Consider the following 22,266-nt stretch of genomic DNA (forward strand, 5'->3'; position numbering starts at 1 on the left):
TCACTATTACCTGTGAAGGTATAAAATGCAGAACACAACATGATGACATGATACAAAGGTGCCCATGTGGCACAAAGACCATTGGTGTTAATGCATCAAATTACCTTTTACTCAACGTAACCTTTTATGGTGACATGATCTTGTTGCAAGCCAGATATGCATAAGAAAAGACGTGTGCAATGCCAGCTTTGTAAAGCTGTAGTCTATAAATGTAAAAGAGTGTTTTCAGCATCCCCTAGGTACTGCTAACTCTCTCTAACTCACTGAGACATGCGTGGACTGATGCAGTCTGGCACTGACACCAACACCAGTACTGGGGATAAATGATGGTGCATCTCCTCCTCTTCCCAGAGGTACAAGGAACTTCTCCATGTCTGTTAGTCTTGTGGATCCCAGAGGGCCAAGCCTTATTGTAGCTCTCACCTGCAATCCTGAGGCCCCTGGATGGCCAAAGCTTGTGTCTCTCTTACTTGCAATCCTCCATACCTTCTCCTTGGCATAGCTGATCATATAGGTCACCTGATGGTGACACAGGTACAATGTGCAGTTGTGCCCACCCAAAGCAATGCTGTCTTACAGCACAGACTGACATATTTAATCCTTCAGTGTTTGACTGGTACTGCTTTTTCCGACCAGCATTAAGGTACTATATCTCACATTAGTACCTTATTGACTCCTGACAAAGGGCCTCTATACTCTGTAAGTTTGAGTGTGTATTGTAAAATCTATACTAGTCCAATAAAGATTTCAAATCACCTCGGTGTTGTACTGATTTCTGTTGGAGGACAAGCAAAGAGTTTCACCTTTTTCTATTCTGCTATCCAAACATTGTGTCATAGCAAATTCCTTGCATGTTATTCCATAGGGCTGTACTATGGCATGGCCTTTAGCATTGCTGCTTTAGTATTTGAATCCCAGTATTGACTCTTGAGGGACTAGCACCCATGTAGGTCTGCATTTTCCCACTTTGTTCACAAGGATTTCCAACAGGATCTGTGGTTCTCTCACACATTCCAAAGACATACTGTCAGGTTGATTGATAATGGTAAATTGCTTCTAGATTGTCCTTAGGGTTTAGTTTTGCTTAGTTTAGTTACTTTAATCAGGATGGCCAAATGGTTACTTACCTCGTGTGAAACATCGGTCTTCCAGATGTCGGTCTTGAGAAGTTGTCGGTCTTCTCATCTCGGGCAACTGGGTGTCGGCTAAGTAAGAGGTCGGTCTACTGAAGTAGACCTATATATATATATATATATATATATATATATATATATATATATATATATATATATATGTGTGTGTGTGTGTGTGTGTGTGTGTGTGTCTGTGTGTCCTGTAATGACCTGGCATCCCATCTGGCACTGGTTCTTGACTTGCTGCCATTGTTTGTTGCAACAGGCTCTGCCCTCCCCATCACTCAGCAGAGTTGTATGAGTGGCACACAAAATGGCTGGATGTTAACTAACAGAAAGGATGGTAAATAACAGCAGCAGCCTTTCTGAAGGAGTGATATGGCCAAAAGAGACAGATAAAAGTAAATAGGGTAGACAGTTGTTATGACAGACAGAAGAAGGCAACATCCAAACAGATAAGTGGTGGATTAACCATGATCTTTGGACTCACCAATATGCAGAGAAGTGGCTAGAATAGTTTGCTCTTACCTGCTGTCAGAATCCATGTTTTTACTGTCACAGTTCTCAGTATGCCTTGGGCTAAAACATCTATTAAATGTAAGGAACCACTCAAATGTCATTGTCATTACTTAGGTGAGATGTAGGTATCCCTGAGACCTGCCTAAATTATTTTCAGCCCAATTCCTTGCCATTGGCATTTTTCCCCTAGAAAACTGATTAAAAAGTCTTTGGTTTTGTCCATGCTATATTTTGAAATGTCATGCCAAATTGCACTGAGTAGTAAACATGAGGCCACTGGCCTTTAAAAGTCATAGCAGAAGGTCAAAAAATAAAAAGTCATAGCAGAGGGTCAAACACTCCATTTTATATTGGTGACTAGGGAGTCTTTCAATTGATTCAGTTCGTATATTTAATAAAACACGTTATAATAGCGCCAACTTTATGAAAAAGTCAATAAATCTGACATGAACAAGGGTAAATTTGAGGGTGAAAATCATAGCAATTTAAAGGTCGGTGTTTGCATATCTTCCCATGTTTCCTTCTCTTTGTGGCTATTTTGTTTGTCACTTTTGATTTATAATACGCACTTTACTTTGGCTGCATTTTGCAGATCTTCGCAAGTTTCCTTCTCTTTTTATCTATGGTTGTTTTGTTTGTTATTCTATTTCCTATACACAGTTTACTTTGGCTGTTTTTTTTTTATTATCTGCTGTTTTCTTGGAAAGAGAAATTGGATAAAAAGGAGCGCATTACAAATACGTTTACAGCTGAACCTATATTTCAGTATGGGGCCCCGGTTAGGGGGTCACAACAAGCAGTTCACAGTAACGTCTTAAGCTCCCCACCTCTCCCGTCCCGCCCCTCACAAGCCTCGTCGCCATCATATACTCTTTTAGCTACCAGACCCCCTCAAGACAGTACTACTACGTCCAAGCACCTCATGGCGCTTGGGTTTGTTACAGATTGATACGAGTTTCCATGTTGGGCAACTAGTTGGACAGCCGACCGCATGTCCACCGCTTTCACAAACATGTCATTTAATAAATGTTGCCCTGTACCTACTGCATTATATAATATAAAGTCCCGTCCCCCCCCCCCAGCACTCCCAAACAGATTGATTAAGCAAGAACATTTTACCCACCAATGGACCTACAGTGGGGGGAGTAAAGTCACCACCAGACCCACCCCTCCCCTCCTCCACCGCTACTGCTCTGGGGGTATATAAGAGATCCCAGAAAAAGGGAATATTCTTGCTGCTTTAATTTGGAGAGTTTGGAGGTTGTAGGCTCTGGGTTGTTCTGTAGTAAACTGGTAAATATTTTAATTATCTCCAAAATGCCGCCAGCTGGAGAAGGTGCAAAAAAAGCTGCCAAAAGGGTGGGTGATTGTATTTTATTACAGCCTTTTAAAACATTGTTTAATTTTAAAAAAGTATCATGATATATATTTTTATATATGCAAATCGAATTAAATCAAAGTAACTATAGTAACTTATAAATGCCAATGTTTTTAACAAAGTATATTTAAGTTTTTGGGGGAGGGGGCTGCGTACGACATGCTTACAATTATAGGGTTGCCTGAGATAACTAATACTGCAAACTTGCTGTTGTAAAGACTGCAATATTATTTTTTTCCGCACTTTATCAAATGCAGCAGTTGTAAAATCTCTCGCGTTTCATTCTGCCTTGTGGACCCCACATATCCCCTGGATATTTGTTCATCTACGTGTACATTTCTTACTGTAAATGCAGTATCTAGTCACATATAATAGCAGTGTAAAACTCGAATGAGAATGTAATTATTGCATTTCAGATTTATTTGATTGTGCATTTGTTTACTGCAGCATTCATTGTCACTTACACGGGCACTATAAACCTTAACTGAAAGTGTAATTCTTAAGTTGCTCAAGTTGAGTTTTTACGGATCAGAAAGAGAAACGTGTTGCTTGCATGTAGGAGACCATTGAATTATCATCTGCAGCGCACTGTCTCCTCTAAGCGGTGGACAGAGGTTTTCTAGAAGCACAAAGCTCTACTGCGTGTCCACTTTCCTATTACTGTTTGCAGGAAGGCTTCTGAATGCTCCTTTTAAGTACAATTCCGCATTAATAACCAGACTGTTAGAATGTTGCTTCTAACTTATTAGTTTAGGATTTATTTTGCATTACTGGAGAGTTTTCTCCGTTTGTCAAGCGCGTTGCCTAGGCATGTAATGCAAAATGTTGCTGAACCTGGGAACGTTGTATATCTATCTCCTTTTTATAGTGAAAAGAAAAATAATATCACTTTAACCCCTAGCCCTCAACATTCCAAAATGTGGAGTTGTGCCATGGAACAAATGGACAAAATGAGGAACACTTAACAGCTAACAGATTGGAAGCTCGCAGGATGATTAAAATGCCTTACTTAGAATTTTTTATTGAATTAAAACGATGGATCTTGATTAAAACATCCATAACAGTGAATATACCTTTCAGTATGGACTCAGCAATAAACGAGGAATGTTTCTCACAATGAGGTGCACTTGATAGTATGAGTTGTCATTTGTCCTGTCTACCATTTCCACAGTATTTGCAGAAAATAAAGGCTTTAGCTAAATATATGAGCAGATATTTGCCTGATGACAACTAAAAGCCCGTTTTGGTTCGGTTGGGTTGCGGTTACTCTGTGCGGATCCAGTTACGCAGTTGGCCATTGGCCAGGCGTTTTGAAGAAATAATCTGTACTACTGTGCCCAACTTAGTTGTTTACAGCCAAACTTCTAGGTACTTCGTGGGAAAATTCCTTTCCCTAAGGAGACGTCGCAGCTGCCTATTTCACAAATCACCCGAAATTTGCCAGTTATGGGGACATGCTTTTAGAATGCGTTCAGTAATTTTCAATTGTCAGTGATTTTAGGGTCCTATAATGACGTTGAAGTTGCTGTAACTATATATGCTGGCAATTAGTGCAGTAAAATATGATGTAGTTCACGAATTGGGCTTGAAGTCCCATTTGTGGTATTTGGAGTGGAGGAGGGACGAAATGGTTAATTGCAAGGGAGTGTGAAGAACAAGGAACTAAAGGTACTATAACCCTTGTACTTAGTGGTAAAGAAAGTGATAAATAATCTTTTTACGAGCTTAGGTTAGTTAACAATGTAAATGGATATAGCTTTATGAAGAAAATACATCTAAAAAAGCTTGTCTATAGGGTTGTCACCTTTTCAAATGCCCAAAGTGGGACATTTTTGGTACAAACGTCAGACTTTGCAGAACAAAACATACCCAAGGCCAGTACAAAGGACAGAACTTCACTTTTTTGTCTAAATAAAAGCTTATTCTTATAGTATTCTAGTTACTTATTCTGTTTCTTATAACATTTAGGTGTTTCAGATTCAGAATAACTGTTTTTAAGCAACTGTTACATAAAATATAGGAAATATTTTTGTCCTAAAATCTCAGGACATTTGCCATTTTTAAATTTTTTTTGCAGGACACAACTGCCTAAAGAGGGACTGTCCCTCGCAAAGTGGGACAGGTGGTAACCCTAAGTTGGCTGAATCTGAAGGGAAAAAGTCATAGTATTGTGGTTTAGTAATTATTCATAATAGTTGAATGAAGGCAAAATGACTGGTTTCCAAAAGCTGAACAAGTTTTAATGTAGTTAATAGATTGACTGCAGCATATGTGTTTAAGATTATTGCAAAAACTACTACTACTACTTAAAATATTGCAGTATAATATGGACTGTAAAGGCGGTAAGCAAGCATTGTTGTGTGAGTCAAGTGGTCTTCAGTTTGACTCTGTAATGTAGAGAGAGGTCATGTAATTGGACTACTACTTTTTGCTCATAACTGGAAATGGCATTTACATGTGAACATTTTTTTGGGCCCTTTCAGACCACATTGTTAGCAGCCCAGCACCCAGCACTCAACATCCACGCTGAGTCTACCAGCTACTCCCCAAACTCCTGACTTAGTCCATTTTTGCTGGGACAGGTCATTGATATTTTTGTGCTTCCATCTGGGGGTGGATATTTTTATGACCTACCCACTTACCTTTCCCCACCCAACAAGTTTGTTGTTTTTTACCTCCGAGGACAACTCCCCCTCATTGGATCATGCATCCCTATCAATGACAGTCCTTCTACCTGGAATGGGCATGCCCATCCTTTCCCTGACACTCCATTGGTCACCCAAGCTGCTGATTGAACCTGGGTTGGCTGAGCTGTTATCAGGGCTTTATCCCTCTACACCACCAGAGCAACCATGTGTGAACAGTTTTGGTCCACTATTGGCAATATTTTTAGTTATTAAAATTATTTTTGCCATTTTTCAACTGTCTTCATCTCCCTGAAGCTTGATTCACTTTCAGTACTGGCATCTCCACTAAGAAACATTGTTGGGGACTCATGCAGGCACTAAGTGGCATGTCCCTTTCCTTTGACAGTAGAACCATATAGTTGATCATATTATTTAAGGGGACACAAGGAGAGTACAGGGAGGCTTTCCTCCTGTAAAAACTCTGAAAACAGTGTTTTGGGAATTTTTTTCAGAGAACTGGCTTCAGGCAATTAGTGCTTCAGTGGTTTGCCATTTGTCCACTCATAGGAGCTTTTCTCCCCGGGCCTCTGCTGAAAAAGGGCCTTTTAAGCTCAGTCAGACACCCCCGGTTAACAAATGTAAAATTAAATAAAAATAAAATAAATAAATAGTAGACGCGTTTAGTCTTTTCTGTGGCATTTCTGTCCTAGTCAAATAAATAACTAAATTAAATAAATTAATTAAGTAAATAAATAAAATAGTCATCTCCCTCAGAGCACACACCACTTTAAGGCTGAATGAAATCTCATAAAACTTTCTTTAAGAATTTGTCTTCCTTGTTTCTGAATTTTTTAAGCAAGGAAAATGCAAATAGCAAGGTATCTTAGTAATTTAACACCTACTGATGTCAAAACTATTTAGGTTAAACTTGACTGCTTTTTGACTATCTGCTGTCATATAAAACTGCATTTTCCATTTCCTGGGCTGTAAACCTATTGAGTCTTTTGTAGTCTGAAAGTGAATAAATCTGAAAGTCATCAAATCTAACGATCATTTAAAGCAGCTTCACTAATTATCTGAATGTTGTAATCCACTACTCATGGCTGGCTCAAAGGAAGGAAGGGGAAAGAAGGAAAGACAGGACCTGAAACCCACAACGTGTTACTTTTAAAAAGACTGTTATATTAGCTATTTCTTTATCGCTGTGCAATAAATTTCAGAGATGCTGCAACATGCAGGAAACAGGCATGCAAGAGTCACCACAGAAAACAGTCTCAAACTTGACAGTGTTTGTCATTTCTTATAAGTAAAAGAGCCTGTGATCTGATTGAAGATCCTAATTCTTTGTAACCTCATCAGCTGTACCTTCACAGTGAATTATGGTCAAGAAGTAGCTTTCTATAAAAACAAAGTCATGTCAACAAATCTACCCTAATGAGGACATTTAGGGTTGGAAAGTCACAGAACACATTTTCCTGCATTAAAATATCTGGATAGGCTAGAATTATCCCACCGATTAAATTATACCCAACTTCTCTCAACACACTAAATTATATTTAATCCAACTTCTTGCCCAGCTATAAATACAATTCTCCACCTCTACCTCCCAAGTCATCACCTTCGATCTTTTGACAAAAAATCTGGTTGATATCTTTAAGCCTTACAAAAATGGCAGTCGAAGGCTGTACTTACACTGTGTAGCAATGAAATACAGTCTCTCTGCACTGATCAGGGTAATGCATAACATTCATTTATTTAAGTTACAACTAGCTTTTCTGGCTAAAATTTTAGCTCCTTCTCCTGTAATGCGTATATACTTCCTATCTCTCCTTTTCATTGTTTTTTATTTCTCTTACTCTTATTTCCCTTATTCTTAATCTTGCTTTTACTCATTGTTTCTCCTGCCACCCATATCTACCCCACTTATTACCTCTAAAATACTTTTTATCACTCTCCCCTATTTTCTTCGCCTCCTCCTTCTCCATTGTTTGAATTTTTGTACTGTGACATTTGCTTTACAACTGAGTAATAAACTCTCTCACTTATAACATGTCAACATGTTTCAGTGCCACATGATATTGTATTTATATTGTATTTTAATGGTGGTGTATATGTTGTCATATATATATTAATATTTGTATTATACCATGACCCCCCCTTTAATATTCCAAAACGTGTACGCTGATTGGCCAGCATGCACATTGTAAATCGACTTATACTAATGGAAAAAGGTCCGGTCGCCCGGACTTTTTCCATTAGTATAAGTCTCTTTTAAAACACTGTCTCGCTATGTTAAAAGAGTTTAACATAGCGACACAGGTTTAAAAAAAGCAACAGAGATCTCCGTTGCTTATTTTAAAGCTGTCTTGCTATGTTAAACCCATTTAATATAGCGAGACAGGTTTAAAAAAAAAAGCAACGGAGAAAGCAAGATCTCCGTTGCTTTTTACTGTTTCGCTATGTTAAATGGGTTTAACATAGCGAGACAGCTTTAAAATAAGCAACGGACATCTCCGTTGCTTATTTTAAAGCTGTCTCGCTATGTTAAACCCATTTAACATAGCGAACAATAAAAGCAATGGAGATCTTGCTTTCTGCTTTGGCCACAGCTCTGATGTATTGCGTAGACATGCGCAGTACATCAGAACTGCCGCGGATACCAGCCAGCTGCGGAAGGGCAGCAAAGAGGCATTATACAATGCCATTATTTAAGAAAAGTAATTATTTCTTTTCTTAAATAATGTCATAGTATAATAGCAATAACCCACTTCTGGGTGTGGGTAATGCAGGTTTTACCCACGGTTGTCTTTGTTTGGTCCTCGGGCCGCCTCGGGACCAAACCACGCCAACCGTGGGTAAATCCCGCATTACCCACACCCAGGCGTGGGTTATTGCTATATTATTCTGTGCATTTACAGTGTATTGTAATATGATATCAATTTTCAGCTATGTATATGCATTTTCTCTTCTTTTATTTATGGGCTGTTCTCCCTGGGCCTCCAGTGAAAAATGGATACAATTATCCAGTCAGATTTTCCTCATAAACAAATGTTAATAAATAAATCAGCTTCTTTGGGAAGACTCATGTCATGATGAAGTAGTGTTATGTGTAGCCTTGCTTAAGCTTAGGTTGGGTTTTCCCAGAGGTTGCACAGGTTGATTTCCAGAGGAGGATAAAGATTATAGCATTTCAAGAAGATATTATATGGAGAACTGGGTTGTAGTTACTATGATTGCAGAAGTTGAAGAGGAATCTACAATGATGTATGTTCATTGATGGGATGGTATGTAGCAGCCTATATGAAGTCTCGGATATTAAATTACCACACTAAACAACTAAATGAAAAATGGAAAAACAAACAAACCAAATCTTGAACCCAGAAAAAATGCCGTACTTATGAAACTAAAATTTATTGTTAGCGCTTTCGTCACCTTTCTTTAAAGGAACTTCTTCAGACATTTGTAATAGCTCAATTTACAATTTAAATAGTCCCAAGTTGATGACATCATCGACCTCCCATTATCCAAATTCAGCAAGTAAATACATTCAGATTTCTTTGTGTATAAAAACTTTTTAAAACACAAATTCTTCACTGATATTAATTACAACAAAAAATGTCAAATATTAAATACCCCCGTAGAAATGTTTTTTACCTGGTTAATGCTTTAAGTTTTAAAATACATTTCAGGGAACAAGAATCATTCAGCCCAGGGTAGGAAAAGGCATTTGCTCTCAGTTGTCATAGCAGCTCCCTCTCCTCGAGTCTTAAAGCCCAAGGCCCCCTCCTGGGATTCAGATCTATTTTCTCAATAACCATAAAAAGGAAAGTGTGGTTGGTATGTTCCAAAATATGCTTGGACAAAGCATTGTTGTTGTCCTGTCTACTAATACTGTACTGGTGCTCATATATCCTTTGTCTAAAGTGCCTCTCGATCTTTCCTTTGTAGAAAGAGGGGCACTGTTGGCACTTAGCTAAGTATATAACACTTGTCATCCCAGAGTCAAATTTTCATTCTAAGGAATATTTAATATTTCCTACAGTAAATGAGGAAGAAGTTTCTATATATTTACAAGAAGAACATCTTCTACATTTCTTCATCCCTTTGTTAGGAATATATGGGTTCACTTATTTTTCAAGTAATGTTTTTAGATTAGAGCCTTTTCTAAATGTCACCCTAGGTCCTGGCCCTAACTTGTTCCTAGCCATAGTGTCATCGTTAGTCATGGCCCAGTTTTTATTTATAACCTCCCTCAGTAGTTTGGCATCACTTGAAAAGGTTGTTATAAAACTGATGTTGTAATCTAAGTAATCCTTTCTATTAAAAAACTGGCCAATGATTTCCTTCACTACAGCAGTAATCACCCTTACCACCAGAAGAGGGCCGTCGTAAAGGGCCAGTTTTTTAAGGGCGGCAAGGATGATTACACTGGATGTTGATTTTGAGGTGGAGTGTAAAAACTTGTGGGGAAGTTCACCAGGAGAGGATACCCAATAGATTTATTGGACAAGATTGTTATAGAGGTTAGAAGGAAAAGGGAAATGAGCAATTTCCAGCCCATTTTAAATAGGGGAACCTTAAGTGGTGATGAACAAATGGTCTTGGCAGAACATTTTTTTCTTCTTGTAAATATATAGAAACGTCTTCATCATTTACTACAGGGAATATTAAATATTCCTTAGAATGAAAATTTGACTCTGGGATAACAAGTGTTATATACTTAGCTAAGTGCCAACAGTGCCCCTCTTTCTACATAGGAAAGACCGAGAGGCACTTTAGACAAAGGATATATGAGCACCAGTACAGTATTAGTAGATAGGACAACCACAATGCTTTGTCCAAGCATATTTTGGAACATACTAACCACACTTTCCTTTTTATGGTTATTGAGAAAATAGATCTGAATCCCAGGAGGGGGCCTTGGGCTTTAAGACTCGAGGAGAGGGAGTTGCTATGACAACTGAGAGCAAATGCCTTTTCCTACCCTGGGCTGAATGATTCTTGTTCCCTGAAATGTATTTTAAAACTTAAAGCATTAACCAGGTAAAAAACATTTCTATGGGGGTATTTAATATTTGACATTTTTTTGTTGCAATTAATATCACTGAAGAATTTGTTTGTGTTTTAAAAAGTTTTTATACACAAAGAAATCTGAATGTATTTACTTATACACTTGATGAATTTGGATAATGGGAGGTCGATGATGTCATCAACTTGGGACTATTTAAATTGTAAATTGAGCTATTACAAATGTCTGATGAAGTTCTTTTAATGAAAGGTGACGAAAGCGCTAAGAATAAATTTTAGTTTCATAAGTATGGCATTTTTTCTGGCTTCAAGATTTGCTATATTAAATTACCAGAAAATGCTCATTCGTTTCAAGGAGATTTAGAACAGGAATGGAGATCTGAAAACTTAGCATGTATATTTGTTGAGGGAGATTAAGACAAACTCAATATTTACTCAGGCAATAAGATTTTTAGAGTGGTTTGATAAATAGTGGATGTTTCTAGTAGGTTTTGCAGTAAATGATTAATTCAAGGGATAGTGTCAGGGGTTGAAGAAAGCAAATCTGGCAAAGATAATGGAACCCGCTAACCACATATTTTTATTCAATGGGATAAATTTAATTATGGGCTCAAGAGAGATTAGTAAGTTGAAAGAAACATAAATGGATAAGAAAAAGGCCACAGATTGAAGAAAAACTTCTTACTGCTGCAAGGTAAAATGCTGGTGAGAACCTGTAGTTTGCTAGGTGTGTAGAGAAAATAATCAGAAGGCGAGTGTTTAACTATATATATATTTCAGAGCTGTAGCTGAGACATTTGATGCTGTAAAAGGCGATTTGCATATTTCCCATGAGCCTCCCTCAAAGGAGGTTTTAGGGTATTACACATGGTGAGGTCTCTGGTTTCCATTTTTTTTCTTGCATAACTTAAATCTGTGGGGTTATCCTGAATAAAGTTTGAGTAATTGGTTCAGTGCAGGTAATTGTATGTTATGGTATTAGTGAGCTATATGATAAAACAATTATTGCTCAAAATACTTGTTTGTTACCATAATTATTAATATAGAATTTTTTATAATTCAACAAAACTGGATAAGCTTTTGTCTATTTCTGTTATTGTGATGATATAAATAGTCTAATACTTTAAACAAATATCCACTCATGAAAATCTAGTTTATATTTATGTACTTTATTGAGTAAATCTATTCTCTTTAAAACTGAAAAGTCAAATAATTCAATATCTAATTCATTGTTAGCTTTATTAGGTCCTCTGATACACTACATTAAAAAAGAAGAAACTGAAGATAAACTAAAAACTCATTTGTAGGGTATTTAGTATTCATAACTTAAATTGCTAGGAGTTGTTGTTGTGTCTTTCGGCTTTTCCCGGTTAGGGGTCACCACAGCGGAACTCCAGTCCACTAATGATTGGCAGTAGATTTTTACGTGCCGAGTTGCCAGCTCTGATGCACAACCTTCAACGAAGGTACGCCCATTCACGCATGTCTCTACACAGAAGACGCTCTAGCTGAGAATCGAACAGGACAGTGTCTTACTGTGAGGCGACGGAGTGAAAATTAAATATCCATCTCATTTTATGAAATCAAAGGATTGGTTAGAAATGCTAGCATTTTTCATTGGATATACCTTTATTAACAGACTGTATGGTATCTAACCAAATAACTTGTCTACTTTAAAAATATAATGTAAATAACAAGATTTAGTAAAAGAAGTCCTGAACCTCCATTGTTACATATTCTGATGTGATGTGAAGCTTGAAGGCCATTCTAGACTTACTTGGATAACAAGGTTAAGTTACAAATATCCTGAGTCTGTAAGATGTATTTCTGTTTGGCGTTAAAGGTGCAGATTGAGTTAAACATAGTATAGACAATATAATGATCTATTTTCAGATGTGAAGAATGTCTTGTTCAAATTTAAAATTATAGCTTTATAAATGCTTCATTATATATTTATTTGGGTGATTTTATGTAATTTTAAATAATTTCTAATTTTTTAGATAAAATGTAAATATTTCACACATTTACAGTCCCAATGTGTTAACATTTTTATCGGAGGTCATTTTATTGTATTTTTTTTAAATCTTTTTTAATTTCATTAAATTTATGTTTTCATATTATTTCAAAAACATTTACGTAGAACCCAAATACACTGTGGGTCAATTGATATTATTGTAAAAATATAATCCACAAATAGTATAATCTTAGAACAGCAATCATTGTTTATTTTAAAACCCTCAAATGTTTCATATTGTCTTATGGAATTTGCCAGTCCTTTCATTGCTATAGCAAGTGAAAGAAGATAAGCCTGTTTGGTTCCTTTTTGTTATTGTCCGTGGTTATGAAAATAAATTCCTATTTTAACATAAGTTAAAGAATTTTTTGCTCCATCCTGTATTAACTCTCAGCTTTCCCACACTGTGGTCCCATTGATCCACCGGTAAAATCCCTGTAGCTTATTCACTTCTTGGGGGAAAGGATCAAGTGAACTGAGAATAGAATTGCCACTTGCTGTAAGGAATAGGGTTTATCTTATGCCTTTACCTCTTGTGCATGCATTGGACTCTTTTATTTCCATCCATTCTTCTGGATTTGAAATAAACAAGGCCCTGCCCCCTTGTAAGCTGCACCTGACTGCCAGCCGTAGCCTCCACAAGGGCTTCAACCACAAAAAGTGTATACTGACACACACACACACACACACACACACACACACACACACACACACACACACTGTCTGCTTGCCCACCCATCATGAGAAGCATGTGGGCTCTTCTCCCTCATGCCTGTTTCTTCCCATCCCTCTCTTTAATTCCACTCTGCTGAATATCTCTTTCATTCCTCTTTCCTTCTGTCCGGCTAGTAATTGAAGCTCAGTCTCCTTGATCTCACAGTCTGCGCTTTGTCTCTCTACATCAGTTAATGAATTGTTACATAAGATTGCATTTATATATGAGTTTGGGAATGCTTAAAAGTCAAAAATTCCATTTCCAATTTAAAGAGTCAAAAGCCTGCTGTAAAACTTAAAAAAAAAAAAAAACACACTAGTAGCAATTAGATTAATTGCAAATATTTCAAACTTTTACAGTCCCATCATATTAAATATTATCAGAGATTTTCTATATTTTAATCTCTTTATTATTATCTTTTAATGTTGCCTCTTGTTTGCCTTCATTTATGAATCCTGTTTGGTATTCATCTATCAGATGGCAATGTTTTATTCTGTTAGACTACAACATTTGTTGGCCTTACCTTCATTTAATAAGGAACATAACAGGCCTGTGGGGTAAAAAAAATGAATCCGTATCTTGCTTTAATATTGCGGTTGTATTTTCAAGAATAATAGTTATTTTCATTTTTTGTGTCAAATAGTAAATGAATAATGCTTTGGATATGTGTTGTACTTCTCAGCAGTTAGTTTTAACCCTCTCTATCCGTATCTTGCTTTAATATTGTTGTATTTTCAAGAATAATAGTTATTTTCATTTTTTGTGTCAAATAGTAAATGAATAATGCTTTGGATATGTGTTGTACTTCTCAGCAGTTATTTTTAACCCTCTCTATCCGTATCTTGCTTTAATATTGCGGTTGTATTTTCAAGAATAATAGTTATTTTCATTTTTTGTGTCAAATAGTAAATGAATAATGCTTTGGATATGTGTTGTACTTCTCAGCAGTTAGTTTTAACCATCTCTAGCTTAGTTTCCTTTAATTTTCTATTTTTGTGTTAATGCTTTTGGGAGAGGTTTAACAGTTTTCACTTGACTTTTTTATATATTTTCACCTACCGGCGTACCCCCCAGTTTTTATTGAAAGTTTCAAAGTAGCCTTTTTAACTGCCTTCAGTATCTAATTTTCTGTTACTTTCTAAAGTCTGCATACATTTTGACCTAGTTATAATTTTGGACCTCGTTGCAAAATTTGTAAACCCATAGATGTTAAAGAATATGATAGCAATTTTACCTTTCCTAGAGTCAGTGCTAATTTATGATTCAGTATCAGTTTTAGTTATTTAAATCTAATTACATATTAGGGAGTTGTGTTAACAATTGATCACTTTTTTGTCATTTTAAAGGTAGTATCATTGTGGTTAAATCATGGAAATTTAATTACTTTGAGAAAATTGGTTTTAGAACTTGAATTATTAGAAATATATATACTATGAGTAAATGTTTGGGTCATATTCAGAATGTTTATCATTCTGTCAATGTATTTTGAATCCCAAAGGCATAAGAATATATATGTTTAGAAATAGTCAGGTTCATTTAAGCCATTTAATTGACCCAGTTCCCTAACACTTTTGCAGATGTAGAGAGTATAGATTCTGTGTTTGCACTAAAATAAAATAAAATCAATAAAATCACCCACAGTCAGATTACCTTGTTAGTTACCTAAATATTTTTAATCAAATGTTACTCAAAGTACCAGTATCCAGTGCGTACTACCTAATATAACAAGTCTGCTCTGAGTATTAGAAGAGGAAGGGAAAAGTGGAGAAAGAAGAAAGCATTTTTAATTTTCAATAAAGCACCCATAATTCAGTTACAAAGATAACGCACATGATTTTCATTAATCACTTCCATCTTTTATATAATACTTTGAATTTGTTATATTTTAACTGTGAAACAAAGATAAATGAAAACATTTTATATATTTTAACTGCGAAACAAAGGCAAATGTTAACATCTTATTTGTTATTAATACCAGTTTAAACCTAGGCAAGGATTGCATAACATAGTGTCTAAAATAATTCTTCTTATCGATCACATTCCTATCTTATATCTGCATTATCGGATTACGATATATTTTAACCATAAGTGTATTAACTGATTTTCCTTTATTCCTTTTACTTTGTTTCCTTTACCATTAGTACTTATTTACTTCTTTATGTGTAATCGTTTAATAGATAAATAGCTAAAGAAGAGTATTTCATTGTTTCAAAATTCTCTGTTTAACATTACGTTTCAAACACTTGGAATCTAATATACAGTCTTGGAGCACTGTTGCTGACAGTAGCAAAAACTCCATGTGCGTATTTCATTTATTCACTTAATGTGTTACTTAAAAATATTAATATTCAAATAGTTAAACATTACCTTTCATTAAACATTGAAATAACACTCCTGTGGGCCCACAGATGAAGCTAACACTTGCCCGTCAAATCCTATATAGTGTTACTTTCCATATTGCAGCAGTCTACAGTGCTGATGTCTTGGAGTCCGTGAAATGTTAAGCATGTTTGGATGACATGGATCCTCTAATTATAATGATGTGTACCTCTGTAGCTCTTATGGTAATTAGAACTTCCTGCATGTACACATTTAACTATGCTGTGGTAACCCCTAACATATTTTCATGGTTCTGTATCATGTACATGATGATTTAGCTGTGGTTATTTCTACTGATGTTAGCATTATACTTTTCTGAATCACTCTGCCATCTTGTTTTCCCTCATTTTCTTGTCTTGCACAAGTCACCTTTAATGATGTAGCTCACTACTATCTGCTTATATGGCCATTAGCATGTACTGCAGCCAGCTCTGCTGCTAGGCATGCACTGCTACTAGCAAGTGTATTTCTGAATCTCATGCACCCTGCATCTGGCCACTTGTCACACAAAATGGGTCACTGCAATGTGGCTAAGGTTTCTGAATGCCTTGGCATGAGTTTTACATCAGAAAGAATTATATCACCTTCCTTAATTTGCGATTTGCATCAGTAAAATAATTCTCTACATCCTTAATTTGAATTCCCTGATGCTATGCTATGTTCTTCAAAAGTTCTGTTTCTTGCAGTTTACTTGTATACAATCCATCTTAGTATGACAATGATCCGACACCTGCAACAGCTAGAGAGACCCCAAAAGTACCTCACCAAGAGGATTGTGGGCCTCAAATAGATGCCCTATGCAGCTCAACTAAAGAAACTCCAGCTCTACTCAGTTGCTTACCATTGCTTACCGCCTACTCAGAGGCGATCTCTGCCTGACGAACAAGGCCATGTCTAACCCGGAATTAATGGACATGCTCCACCTCATGAAATCCAAATCCCTTAGAGCTACATTTTCCAGTGATTTAAACCTCAGCACAACAATAAATAGGACATGCTGGAGGGATAGATTCATATCCCAGAGGCTTCCCTCACTCTGGAATAGAATCCCAATCCATGTTAGGCAGAGTCCCTCACTGACCCTCTTCAAAAGAAATCTTGATGAGTGGATGGGAAATCATAAATTTACACCTGGGATCACTTCTATGGCCCTGCTGGACAGAGGCTCAGGAATCTAATCTAAAAGGGAGGCGAAAGCCAACACGTTCTGGCTAGGCTTATAAATGCCCTAGGACAGATAGCCTAGTACCTACCTATGAACCTTTAATCCATTTTTAAAGTTTCATCCAGTAGAAATGGAACTACTGGATGACTGTTTCTTCACATACAGAATTCATGTTGAGAAGACTTAATATACTCTTTTTTAAGTTATATAATTTTGTATCTAAATATTTAATTAAATATTACTCCAAGTCCTACTATCCAGTGCATGCTAGAGGGAATGTAATAAGTTCCAGAGCCACAGCTTTTCCATTTTTACTTTCTGTTCAGAAATATTTTTAGAATAAATTGTCAACTGAGTTGAATAGTTGTCAGGTTTTCTTGTCATGCTTTATCTGTAGAACATCTTAAGGGTGCTCCTGTTTTACAGCTGTCTTGGGTGGAATCCCCACCCCCAATCACATTTTGATTCAAAATGGTCAAATAACTTTGATTTTGTAGTCCTTTTTAACCATAGCCTAGATGCAATGCAAGACATTGTACATTCAGAATGCCAACAATGGAAAATAAAGTAAAACGTGGTTGGGTACATCCATGTTCAGCAATAAGACACCTATAAATCAGCACTTTTCCAGAGAACAGTGTAAAATACAAGGGCCTCTGTAGAGCTTTGTCTTCATATAGAGAACTGTTGGACTACATTAGTTCTTTGCACATTTCTTAGTGTCCCAAGGCCTTGGTGATACTGAGTGTACACCTAGAGGAGGTTAAGTAGGACATAGATCTGATGTAAGGGAATAAGTTCTGAATTACTGGTGCAGTGATGGAAACTGCTTAAGTAAAGTGAGGTGAGTGCTGTGGAATGAACAGACAGACAAAAATAGGGACCCTAGAAATTATATCTTGCAAGGGATAGACAATGCTTTGTGATATCCCAGCGAGTGTAGCCTCCCGGACATCTCAAATGCGCAGGTGAAAGCTGCTCTCTCTAAAGCTAAAAACACAGCATCAATGGGACCGGATGGTGTCCCCGGCTGTGTGCTACACGAGCTAAATGAGGAATTAAACCCGCACATAAGGCAGCTGTTTAATCTCAGCCTTACCACAGGATACGTGCCCAAGGAGTGGCGTACGGCAACTGTGGTCCCACTCCACAAAGGCGGTGCCTCTACGGACCCTGGTAATTACCGCCCCATAAGCTTAACAAGTCTAGTCTGCAAAGCTATGGAGAGGATCATAATGGAGCTCATAAACAAAGATATAGGGACTTGCAGACATTGGACCCGACCCAGTTTGGCTTTGTCAAGGGAAGATCATGCCTTTTGAACTTGGTTGACTTCTTGAAACAGTCACCAAGGCCATTGATGAGGAAAGGCAGTCCATACAGCCTACCTTGACCTTGCAAAGGCTTTCGACACAATACCCCACTCGGGTATTGTAGAAAAACTTACCAGCTTAAATGTAAACCCATATGTCACAAGATGGGTTGCAAACTGGCTTAAGGACAAAACCCACAGGGTTAGAGTTGCTGGCGCTGTGTCAGACTCCAAGCCGGTCACAAGTGGTGTCCCACAGGGCTCGGTCCTTGGCCCCCTATTGTTTGGCATCTACTTCTCAGAAGTACAGGCCAACATGGGAGGACTTTGGCTGACAAAGTTTGCAGACGACTGCAAACTGGGCGCCATAGTGGAAAGTGCATCGGACACGGATATCCTTCAGAAGGGACTCACGGAAACAGATAGCTGGTGCCAGAGCCATGGCCTGAAGTTAAACGCCAAAAATGTATAGTCATACCCTTCGGGAAAAACAAGGTAACCCCAAGCTACCATATAGGTGGCAATCCACTAAGCACAGAAGAGGTTATCAGGGACCTGGGGACCCAGGTTGACAGTGGCCTTTCTTTTAACACTCACATTGCTAAAGTGGTTGGAAAGACTTTCTACATTGCCCACCTGATCATGAAGGGATTCACATCCAGATCTAGTGAGGTCATTGTTCCCCTGTACTCTTCACTTATCAGACCAATGATCGAGTACAATGCCCCATTCGGGATGTATCTCACCCGACATCTGCAGCAATTGGAGAGACCCCAAAAGTTCCTCACCAAAAGGATAAAGGGACTCCAAAATCTGTCATATGCTGCCAGATTGAAGAAACTCCAGCTCTATTCAGTCGCATACCGTCTGCTCAGAGGTGACATGTGCCTGACATACAAGGCCATGTCCAACCCGGAATTAATGGACATGCTCCACCTCAAAAATCCAAATCCACCAAAACCACTAGAGCAAGCGACTTAAACCTTAGCACGGATATAAATAGGACGTGCTGGAGGGATAGATTTATCACTCAGAGACTCCCTATGCTGTGGAATAAAATCCCGGTCCATGTGAGGCAGAGCACCTCGCTGACTCTGTTCAAGAGAAATCTAGACCTGTGGATGGGAGATCGTAGGTTTACCCCGGGAATCATCTCTGTGTCACTGCTGGACAGAGGCACAACAAACTAATGGGCACAGTATTTTTTCATATAAGGGGTGGCGTAAGCCACAATAATTTGGGCTAGGCTTATAAATGCCTTAGGGCAGATAGCCTAGTATAAACCTATGAACCTATGAACCTATAGCTGTTACAGAACTTTTAAAATTCCGGATACTGTGGCCCCTCAAAGATGCCTAAACTACCTGAGGCTTCTGGAGAGAGATAAAGTAAGTGTTTGCTGGATGTTGCTATATTACACAAACACATCTGCAGATTGAGCAGCTGTTGACTTTTGAGGGGTTTGGCATAACAGTGATGCTGAATTGAGAGTTTTATTTGGGAAGGATAGTGTGTTTCTGTAATAATTGCAAGTACAGGAAGAAATTTTGTTGTACAGTTTTAACTTTACTAGTAAGCACATGTGATGTTGGTGGCAAATAGAAATTTAGAGGCATATATCAAGGGTATACTTTTGCCCCCCCCATCTTTAGTTATCTACTCAGATTTGTCAGCCTACAAATTTGGATTAAAACCCAGCTGATTCCAAGTTTGTTGAAGTGGAAGTTGTACTTACCGTTTGGTAGAGATTTTAAGGGACCTGATTTGTTTACCCCAGAACACTCCACCCCACACACACACACACACACATTGATACACTGATAACCACTTCTTGCTTTTGAACTAATCCAGTTTTCTGCCATTTCAAGAAGGGAATCATTCTAAATCCTCATAACAGGAAATTACTTTTCTCTGACTGTCCAGCCATAATCTGCTTATTCTGTCCACTAACCACTTCCCGGGGGTGGATTTTTCTGTTTGGAATAAAAGTGATATCATTAATCTTTTTCTTTCAAAACTTGCAAAAGAAAAGGTGTGAGGAAGTATGTGTTTTTAGACTGAAGTCTTTGTTATATATGCCTGTCTGCAAAGTGCAAAGCATCCTCTTATCTTGCTCTGATGGACCTGTTGCTCATCTGCAAAACAAGTAACATCAGGATTCCTTGGTCTAGGGACCCAAACCTCATCTGAAAATCTGAAATATAAATAAGATACATTGGAGGTATAGGTATGTGTCTCAGAGGCTACACCTTCTCTAAAACAGGCTTCCGCATCCATGTGAAGCAGAGTTCTTCCCTATCCCAATTCAGGTGTAACTTGGACCAGTGAATGGAGAATCAGAAATTTAATCCCCCCCCCCCCACCCGGTTTGGCACCTCTGCCTGTACTAGATAGAGGCAGGCTGTAAACGTTTCATAACTCATGTCCAAGCCTACATATACCCCTTTGAATAACCAACCCTAGGGTGTCAAAACTTGTCAGAAAGATTTGGGAATCATGATTAGGCTTAAAAAGGCCCCTGGGTCATTAGCCTTGTAATCACCTATGAACTTATATTTCACTCTACCAGCTTTCCCCTTTCTCTTACCCTTTTGTGACTTTTTTAAGTTGCTCTACTGTGTTCCAGTATGTCATTTAAACTATCTGCCAAATTTTAAACCAGCATGGTTTTTCTTTTATCTCTTTAAGAGTTGATCTCTTTACATCTAAAATAAACTTAACACTTCACACCCCCTAACATTTGCTAATCAGTTGAAATTTTAGTAAATATCTTCCACTCTCCCAAAAACACAAATTAGAGTATTTTACCTTTATTCTTTAGTCATGTTTAATATTTAGGGGTTTAGTGTAAAACTGTTTTCCAAGTTGCTTCCAGACCATTAACATCTGAAATTTTAAGTTCTCTCCTGTTGCTTTTAGTTAGTCCTATTCTTGTCATAACATTTATGGAACCATGAAGTTGGAATTAAAAAGTGAGTCAAAAGACTCATAAGCAGCTAATGTTGAATAAACAGCCTATCTCTGCTTGTAAATCTTAGTTTCCATATAGTTTTGAGCTGCTTATATTCCTTAGTTTTAAATTTGCACTCAGAACTGCAAGTGTTTTACCTATATACGCACTAATGTTTTTTTTTCTTCCACAGACTTGCATTTGCACAAGTAGAGTTCTTCACATTAGAGCTAAAACATGGTGTTACAATACAGATGTCTCCAGGCATCAAATGAGCTGTAACAAGCATTTCTTAAGGATGAAAGCAAACATATCACTGCCCTCTTTACTTTGCATGACTACACAAATGTTTCAGCCTTGCATGTCAGAAGTTGCACATTTATTTTTTTTGTTAGCTGTTACGTGTTTTAATATACTGTTCCATTTGTGCAACACTTCAAACTCCATTTCGTAACCAGCCAAGAAAGCTGGCCTCGGCAACATTTTAGCCTTGACCAGGCTTGGGGCAAGAGCAGATGACAACTTCAATAGCCAGACGAGTTTTTGGGAGTTAGAAAGAAAGCCAAGTACCCAGAGAAAATGAATGCTCACACAGGAATATGCAAACTCCACAGACAGTGAATAGTCAGAATTGCCTTTTCCACTGAACCACTAAAACAGGGACTAGAGGACAGATTCAGTGTGCCTCAGCTAACCACACAAGCCATGCCACAAAGCAGACATCTTACACTTGTATTCTCATTTGAAGTACAGTCCAAACTGGATACTTGTCATTTTCAGGCAAGCTCAAGTCTGCACATGAATGCCAGCCAGCTTTTAGGTTTTGTGTACTTGACTCCCCTTCTCCTCACAGTTCATCCTGTTTGTCGAAGAAATCTTTTGCTGACAAATGGGAATCTAGGCTTAAGGGATGGTTGTACTTAATGTGAAGCTTCTCATGAGCTGTTTTTATTCACTTTAATCCAACCCTAAGGTTTGCCACAAAGGTGTATTTGTAACTCCTACATGATATGCTTGATGGCTCCTGTTAGGTTGCCACAAGATTA

At 37.7% G+C, this 22,266-nt stretch overlaps 1 protein-coding gene across 1 annotated transcript in view; it reads left to right on the top strand.

Moving 5' to 3' along the window:
* Window positions 1–2,870: 2,870 nt before the first annotated feature.
* The window catches only part of LOC122795518 (betaine--homocysteine S-methyltransferase 1), a 133,672-nt gene continuing 114,276 nt past the window's right edge, over window positions 2,871–22,266 (top strand). Inside the window, exon 1 of the mRNA XM_044063709.1 lies at window positions 2,871–3,011. Coding sequence (XP_043919644.1) covers window positions 2,970–3,011 — 42 coding nt within the window. The 5' untranslated portion in view covers window positions 2,871–2,969. The remainder of the gene's footprint in view (window positions 3,012–22,266) is intronic.

Source organism: Protopterus annectens, chromosome 2.part2, assembly GCF_019279795.1.
Source record: "Protopterus annectens isolate FY-2018-M chromosome 2.part2, PAN1.0, whole genome shotgun sequence".
NCBI classification, from domain to species: domain Eukaryota; kingdom Metazoa; phylum Chordata; order Ceratodontiformes; family Protopteridae; genus Protopterus; species Protopterus annectens.